Source organism: Cryptomeria japonica, chromosome 4 (genome assembly GCF_030272615.1).
Source record: "Cryptomeria japonica chromosome 4, Sugi_1.0, whole genome shotgun sequence".
NCBI lineage: Eukaryota > Viridiplantae > Streptophyta > Pinopsida > Cupressales > Cupressaceae > Cryptomeria > Cryptomeria japonica.
The window spans coordinates 295,620,799-295,630,045 of NC_081408.1; the positions used below are offsets into that span (position 1 = coordinate 295,620,799).

General features: G+C 36.3%; 1 protein-coding gene across 1 annotated transcript; it reads left to right on the top strand.

Annotated features, from left to right (window-relative positions):
* Positions 1–533: 533 nt before the first annotated feature.
* On the top strand, positions 534–3,759 carry LOC131875096 (uncharacterized). Its single transcript, XM_059219117.1, has 2 exons — positions 534–648; positions 3,179–3,759. Exons 1-2 carry the CDS (start codon positions 534–536, stop codon positions 3,757–3,759), a joined length of 696 nt encoding a protein of 231 aa, XP_059075100.1.
* Positions 3,760–9,247: the final 5,488 nt, after the last annotated feature.

A 9,247-nucleotide genomic window follows, 5' to 3' on the forward strand; every position in this document is an offset into this window, starting at 1 on the left:
AGCCAATGAGAGATTATGTGGCTAGGTATAATAAAATTATTCATAAAATTCCTCTTGCTAAAAGACCAACTGCTGATAACCAACAATATTTCTTTATCAACTCTATGCCTCTTGATGTTGGTTTCCATCTCAGAAGAAATAGGCCAGCTAATCTTGATACTGCACATAACCAAGCTATAGAGATTGAAGATGATTTAATAACAGCAGGGAAGTGGAGAAAAGATGTGCAAATCCCTCAAGGTCAATCTCAAGCTTCCACTTCTTTGAATGATCCAGTTGTCCAAAGATTAGTCAATGATATTAATTCCTTGAAGAAGTAAATTTCAAAAACTGGAGGTTCTTACCCACAACCCTATCAAGATATAAGTAGGAAACAACCTAACTAGCACAATTATGGGTGAACTTTGCAACTCCGCATTGCCCCGCAAAGATTGCAAATAGAAGGTCCTCTTGATAAAGGTGCCATGTTCTCTTTTCACCTTACTTCAGATCATGATGGGATTTCTTGTCCTGACATGATAAGGCATGTCCAAATGGGAAGCACAAAGGATGAACTCGAGGATTTCACTGAAGCAGAGAAGATTCAAGAAGTACCTGGTGACTCTGGATCATTTTACCTTGAATACAAATCAGATTCAGAAAGAGGTGGTAATATTTTGGTAACTCTTGAAGACCCTGCATGTGCAATCCTTACAAGGATTCAATGAACCTCCCAACTTGCTCCTATTGCAAACTCTATCGGAACTAATTTCAAGGGTATGGGTCCCGCAAGTAATGATTCTTCCTTTCATACAAAAACTCTTGAAGTTAAGATTTTGCAAAGAAATACTGAAAGTAAAAACAATTCTTCTCCCTCTCCCTCTTTTGACATAATTGAATTTTACAAATCTTCAACTGTTCAAATTTCCACTGCCGAATATTTGAAATTGAACCCGGGGGAATTAGACAAGTTGGTCAAACATGTAAAAGGAGATCCTACCTCAGAGTCCTCAGTGCTCGTTCCTTTGTCCAATCATATTTTGAGGGTTCTGAGGATATTTGTAAAGAATTTTGTCCAGATCCTGGTATTGATTCTGATAAGAATTTCATTCAGCTTAAGGGAAACAAAATCCTGAAAGGTTTGGTGACTCTAGAGAGGTTTTTCACCCATAATTATGTGTTCATCGGTAAGAAAATTCCTAATGATGACAGTAAGGTGGGTTGCAAAAAGATCAATCTTGGTGATGAATCTAATCCTAGAATGGTAACAATCGAAAAATGTAGTTCTTCTGTGGAGAAGTGAACGCTCATTGTTTTATTGAAAAAATACATTGACATGTTTGCTTGGTGTTATGACGATTTGAAGGAATTTAGGAATGGTCAGTTTCAACATCAAATTCCGTTGAAGCATGGTGTTTCTCCTTTTAGACAAAAAATGAGAAATTTCAATCCCATGGTGGCAGAAGCAATTTTCAAAGAGGTAGATAAAATGCTAAAAGCTAGAATTATATACCCAATCCATCACTCCACATGGGTAGCCAATATAGTACCTTTAAGGAATAAAAATGGGGAAATCTGGATTTCTGTAGATTTTCGCAATCTAAACCAGGAAAGTCTTATGGATAATTATGCTTTACCTGATATGGACCATATTTTGAAGACAATAGCTGGATCAGAAATGATGTCAATGTTAGATGGCTTTTTAGGCTATAATCAAATTAGTGTTGCAGAAAATGAACAACATATGACAACATTTATCACCCCTTGGGGAACGTTTGCATATAATAGTATGCCTTTTGGTTTGATTAATGCCGGAGCAACTTTTCAAAGGGCCATGGATTCTTCTTTTAGGAATTTTTGTGATAGGATTTTTGTAATTTACCTAGATGATTTGACCGTGTTCTCTAAAGAAAGGAAGAATCATCTCAAAGATCTGAGGGAAGTTCTACAATATTGTCAAGAACATATTATCTCCTTGAATCCAAAAAAATCATTGCTCTATGTAACTGAAGGCAAACTATTGGGGCACATTGTTTCAAAGGAAGGCATCACGATTGATCCTAAAAGAGTCAATGCAATCCAACACCTCAACCTACCTTCAAATCGGATTGGAGTAAGGTCATTTTTCAGTCAGGTAAATTTCCTAAGAAGGTTTGTACCTAAATTTGCAAAAACTACTAAGCATATCATTAGCTTGTTGAGTGAGAGGTAACCTTTTAAATGGACTAATGAAGCCAAAGAATCTTTTGAAAAGATTAAAAGTTCAGTTGCCAATGCACCAACCCTCATCAACCCATATTTTAAAAAGGATTTTATCATATGTTGTTATGCCTCAGAACATACAATGTCAGGAATATTATTATAGGTAGATGAATCTAGGACTGAAGCACCCATAGCATTCATGAGTGTCCCTCTTAAGAAACATGAGCTTAATTATTCTCTCTCATAAAAACAAGCCTTTGCCATGGTTAAAGTTGTAAAACAATTCAGATTTTATATTCTACATTCTCACTCTGTGGTGTTTGTTCTGAATTCTACAGTGAAAAGTTTTTTGACTCAGCAAGAAGTTGGGCTCAACAAAAGAGCAACATGGGTAACCAAAATTTAGAAATATGATCTAGATATTCATCCTACAAAGATGGTTAAAGGATAGGGTTTATGCAAGTTGATAGTAGAGAATAAGGTGGAAACAGATGAAGAGCTACTATTGACTCTATTTGTTGGGTTGCAAGATACATGGTTTCTTGACGTAGCTTATTACTTGACCTATGGTATTTGCCTGAGTCATTTGTCAACTAAAGAACAAAGGAATCTCAAATTAAAAGCAGCTAAGTATGTTATCTGGAAAGATGTTTTGTATAAAAAAGGCTTGGATGGTACCTATTTGAGATGTGTAGATAAGCCACAACAATGGAAGCTTCTAAATGTTTATCATGATGAAGCCTACAGTGGATATTTCTCATCCTTAGTAACCACTTTTAAGATTTTAAGAAATTATTTTTATTGGCTTGGTATGTTCCGTAATGCATATACCTATGTTAAGGGATGTGAAAAATGTCAACTCTTTTCTAGAAAACCACAGTTGGTAGCTCTACCTTTAAAACCTATGGTAGTGGATGAACCTTTCAAACAATGGGGTATTGATTTCGTTGGCCAATAAATCCCCATTCCAGTGCTGGCCATATGTAAATTCTGACAGCAACAGATCATTTTACTAAGTGGGTGGAGGCTATCCCCGCTAAGAAGGTAAACTCAGAGGTAGTATGTAATTTTCTCAAAGATTGCATTTTAGTCCATTTTGGAGTTCCTCAGAAGATTATCATTGATAATGCATCATATTTATCTTCAGAAAAATTGACCATGTTCTATTTTGAACATCAAATTACTCTTTCACACTCCTCTGATTACTTCTCACAAGGTAATGGGTTGGCAGAATCGAGTAACAAGAACTTGGTAGAAATCATGAAGAAGTTAGTTGATGATAACACCCAGAACTGGCATAAAAAGTTATATGAAGCCTTATGGGCAGATAGAATTACCCCTAAAAGAGAAATTGTAATGGCAACCTATGAATTGGTGTATGGGATTGGTGCAAGGATTTCTTTACCTTCAGAATTGGTAGCAACAAAGCTTCAAACTGTAATTGAGGACTCCTTCCAAAATGCTCTAGAAAAGAGAGTCATGTATTTGACAAACTTGGAAGAGGAAAGGGAGATGATAGTGGATAGAATTACTAAACATCAGAATAGGGTGAAGAAAATATTTGATATGAAGGCTTGACCAAGGGGGTTCCTCAAAGGGGATGAAGTACTATTGTGGGACAAGAGAAGAGAACCAAAGAGTGCCCATGGAAAATTTGATTCATTGTGGAGAGGTCCATTCAAGATCCATGAAGTGGTGGGACTGAATGCATTCAGATTGAATTATCCTGATGGAACAGTTATGCCCTATACCTATAATGGGCAAGACCTGAAGCTCTATAAACTTTGAAATCTATGATCAAGAGTTCCTGTACATAGTAGATTAGTTGTTTGTTTTTGTCTTTTTGGTGTGTGCCCTTTCATCCCCTTTCTATTCTGTTGTGCGAACCAGAGATTTAGAGTTCTTTGCACTTTTCACAAAATGCAATCCCCAATTAGAGCCAATGTTATCTTGTCATTCATCCCTCATAAAAAGAGCCTTAAAAAAATTTTAGTTGAGTCCTTTTCTCCCTCTTTTTCTGAAATCTTGTTAAAAGTTCATTGGTTCAATCCCTAATCCTCTTGTAAATCATTTCTAAATCCTTGGCATTACTCTTCAGTGGTTTGTTTGAACCTCATGAACCCCTCGAACCATCCTGAAAAGAGTTCATAGTGTTCATTTAGGTACCTGCAGGTTCTAAGTTGTGTCTAAGACATTTTTAGGCTAACGTTCACATCAAGTGTTTTGTAGAAGCTCTATTTCACAGTCGCAGATGATGTTTCATAATCTCTTTCTCCAGACTGTGAACCATTTTAACCTAGTTCAAATAGTTCAGTGATGTTAAAAATGTTTGATGAAGTTCAAAGGACTAGCGGCAATAAACAAAGTTAATCTTTTCCAAAGGAAAATCTCTTTGGCGTAGCATATGCTTTGAACTACCTGAACCCTCATGAAGTCAGCTCAAATGGTTCATGAATGTTCAAATCAGGTGGGTCCCATAGAAAAGACTAAATGATGCGATGGTGCATGTATTGCTAAGTGTGATGAAGATCTGGCCAAATCTCGGGTGACGTCAACTAGCCAAATTTTGAAGGCAAGTAATCATTTTTGGGAATTGGTAGTTACATCGACGAGTGTTATCATGCATTCAATACACATGCGTGATGTCAAATTCCAATGCTCATCTCATTTGAGTCAACGACCAAAATTAATGCACTAAATGAGATTTTGGCGCTTCATTTGTTATAAGGTATGAAGTGATTTCTTTTTGAAACATGTTCTTCATTGCTGCGGAGTGTCTGTTCGAAGGTTTTTCTGCTGGTAGTCATTCGATTGGTTTCAGTAATGAAGGTGAGTTTTGTTTCCTATCTTCTTCAGTGATTTTTAGTTGTTTTTCTCTCTCGTAATAAAATTGCTTGTGAGAGATAAGGGTTGTTGGTTATAAATTATGAAGTCCACTTTGCATCTTTTCAGAAATATTTTTAGTCTTGCTTGCACAAAACCCATTGTCAGTGACACAGATCTGAAAGGGGAGAATTTGGAAGCCTAGAAGGAAAGGATGTTTAAAGGTATTGATGGTTCTTTTGGTCTAGAAATTATAAGTAGTGGCCTGATAGATGCAGTAGCTTTCCCACCTGCTATTCCTTGCCCATAATTAGTTAAGGAGTACATTGTGCGATATGACCCTATTTCTGAAACTATCAAGAGGGACAATGGTGAAACCCTCCTTACGATTAATAGGGAAGTCATTTCTTTTGTTTTCAAATTCCTAGATTACAAGTTCTCAATTTTTTCCCCTGCCGAATCAATCACCAAGTTCAATGCAGACAAGAGTGGACACCAGAACAATATAGTGAAGCATTGGTTGATAGTTCCTCAGAAAGGTGGCTCTAGGCTACCTAAACACCCCAGCAAAAATCACATGCTTCCCCATATTCATGATGTTTTATTGTTGTTACACCAAGTTAGAGTTTCAATTGAAGCCTATAGCCTTGATGACTGGATTTACTGTTTTGTGCAACTGGTGTTGGAGGGAAAATAGTTCCTTGACTGGGCAAAGCTTATTGCTGACTCTATGAGAGAACAACTGAGCATGTCAAAGAGGTTGAAACAAAATTTCTTCATGTCTTCTTATTTGATATATTGTTTGGCATGTATCAAAGAAATAATGGGAATCAATAGGCAACCTGCTGAAGGGGATGTTTCTGTATATGACTTTTACCCCATGTTGCAAAGAGATAATGCATTATAAGATTTTAGGAGAGTGCATAAAGCTTTCCTTGGGGACCTGTGCTATGAATTGAAGAACATGAAATCAAAAATAATGTCTAAAGATGCCTAGGCCTTTGTGAAAAGATATGGTAGCTTCTTTGTTCAATTTCCTCATTTTTGTTATATAAGGGTAGGTGGTTTCGAAGAAGAACCTTTCAGACTTCCTCATTTTTGTTCAAATTGCTTTGTCCTTGCTGAGATTTGTAGATAGTTGTCTATTGTAATTAAGAAAGCCCAACCCAAAGATAAATGGGAAGGTCATTTCCCTGTTCAATTGGGCGCTTTATCTTGTAGTTCAATGTCAGATGCATTGAACATAGGAGTTGGCTTGAAGAATTTTAATTTCAAACTATATTAAGAAAGGAATGGCTTTGATAATAAAGGTTTTTCATGGGACCTTGGTTTGATGTTGCACCTTCCTATCCCACACTTGGAAGACTTTTGGGAAGATTATTATGATGAACTTGAAGTGTTCAGGAGAGAAAATATGAGAATGGTTCTAGAACAGATAGTTTCACTGCAGGTTAAACTTGATATAAGTGGGATCAAAGAAGATAATCTAGAGCTATTTGAACCTAGGTATCTAGTTCAAACTAAACCTGAAACATCTTCTCTTAATTGGAATTTGGTAGAAGAAGATGATATACATCTCAGAACAAAAAGAGTCTTGGAGAGAACTGCAGATTGGGTTAATAAGAAAAGAGAAATGAAATCATGCATCAAGATTGGTCCTGCAAGAGATAATGTGGTTTCTCTATGTTCTCCAAAAAGATTTTCTAACCCCACTTCTATGCCTATTCATGCAGGTAAAAATAAGAAGTCATCTCACACCAAGCACGAGCCTAATCCTGCTTTGAACTGTCCTACTCCTTGATTTACAAGGTCACGGAGTGTTGCACAGAAGAAAATGGACTTGGTCAGAGACACAGAGGTGAAAGACAAGACCCTCAATCCTCATTTTTTTGAGGTTGAGGACCTTGATAGTGATATTGTCAACATCACAGATTCCCATGCAATCATTGTAGCCATGACACCGCCACCTAAAGTAACTGGAAGAATAGCTAGTTCAAGCACAACTCCCAAATTGTTAACTACTTCAGTAAGTAAGAAACTGAGCTCGATCTTAGTGTCTATCCCAAATCAAGATATGGTGGTCAAATACATGGAAAAAGGTCCTAAACAGAAGAAGTTCAAAACAACCACCAGGTTGTATGCTGATGAAAAGACTGGGAGATGGGTTGTTGAAATCGCTTCCTATAAACCCAAGGATGAAAGTAAAGAAATAAATGTAGAATATTTTGAAGTCACCAAAGTAGATCTGGGAAACATGAGTAGGGACTCTGATAACCACCTTTTCAATGTGATGACTAAGAAAATTCTTGCCAAGTCAAAGAATGACGAACAAGAGAAAAAGGAACTGAAACAACACATCAAGGTTTTAGCCCAATTCATTGATAGCCTAGGTTGTTTTGGAGCACTCCCTATATCACAAGCTTCAGAAAACTTCGATCCCGCTTCACCACAGAACCATAAACTGATGAATCAAGTTGAGCGAGCCAAGAGCATCACAAGGGCCATATAAAAATGGATTGAAGGGGTGATCAAGGATGATGAAACATATATTATAGATTCCAGGAAGCTAGTCGATGAAATTCAAAACCTCATTGTGGAGATCCAAAATTAGGTTGTGCAATGGGAAAAGGAGGAGCATAAGTGGGAAAACGTATTACCCATGTTTGCCAAGATAGAAAAATATGGAGCCACTAAGTTTTTAACAGAAAACCCAATAAAGTTGGTAACTGATGAGTGCCAACTCTTTGTGTTGAAGAAAACCATAGTGTGGTAGGTAATTACATTCAAGGTTGTAATCTCTAATGCCAAAGCCTCCATTTACAAGCTCCATGAACTTCAATAGAGTTTGGTCAATGATAATAAAGTGGTTAACCCAGATCATGATTGGCAACTAGGAATTTATGGGTTGTATACATAGGACGCGGTAAAGGCATTTAAATTGCACATGGAGAAAATTAGGGCCAAAAGAAACTTTACTTCTAAAGATATAACACAGATTGCCCAAATTGAATCCATGACGTTCATTGGAAATGATCAGTTACCTAGACATGTAGAGAAAATGGTAAAACATAGGTGGGAAAAGGAAGCTACAAAGGTGAAAACTAATGCCATGAAGAATCCGAGTCAATCTATGATTTAGGAGCTTACAACCTCCCATGATGTCTGGAAAAGTGGAAGAGGAGATGACGCTGGAGATGAAGCATAATTTGATGCTTATGCTTTGTTTTTATTTTTAAATGCTTTTCAAAAAACTTGCAATTACTTCAGGACATTTATCCCCTGAATACTCTGTTAGTTTTATAACTGTTTTAGAGGAGTTTGGGTTTTTTGGGAGACCTCCTTTGTTCTTCAAAAATACTACTATAAGTTAGATGAAAAATATTTTAGAAGGGGTTGGAACAATAGACTTAGAGGTTAGAAAATTTTGTTCGTCTGAAGGAAGTGATCAGTTTTTCCAAAATCTGAAATTGGAAGGAACTTATGTGTGTATCTTTATGTCTTTGTTGCATGGAATATACATATAAAGATCATATGCATTTTGAGGTTTTAAATCTTCAAGTTTGAATCCATGGAGTAATGTTTCTTTGCAAATATTAATCCAGTCAAATTGTTTGTGATTATCTTTTTGATGGTGAATGCTATTATTAATCTGGACCTTCTTTTTGTTGTTTTTAGAAAGATATTTGGTTGAAAAGAGACTTTGTTTCTCTTCTTTATTTTTATGAAGTGCTAAAATTAGTGTTATTGAACTTTGCTTTGATTACTTCTGATTTTCGTGGTGAAGCATCTTGAAGAAAGTTTTTTTTGAAATATTTGCATATTACCAGCCTCTCATCTAAGATTGAAGTAGGAAGCCTTACGTGCTTTTAGGTTAAAAGCATATTAGCTTTATTTAGTTAGATTATTCTCTGAATAACTAATGGAGGGAGTTGTACCTATCTAGAATTAAGAGGGAAGTGATGTATGTCAGACTTACCCAATTGTTTAGTTGAACTTTTCTTTTTCAAAGAGGGTAACTGAGCTTTGAATTAATTCAATTAAAAGAAAGACAAAATCTGTTCACTAACAATAATGAAGTGCATGATTATTTCTTGATAAGCCATAAAACCAATTTCTTCCCGAGAAATAATGCACCCCCTATAGTGCTCTTCTGGTCATCCACATCTACTGCCCATCAGAGTCTGTATAGGCACATAGTCTGAAATCATCATCCTTTGGATACCATAACCAATAATTTGTTGTA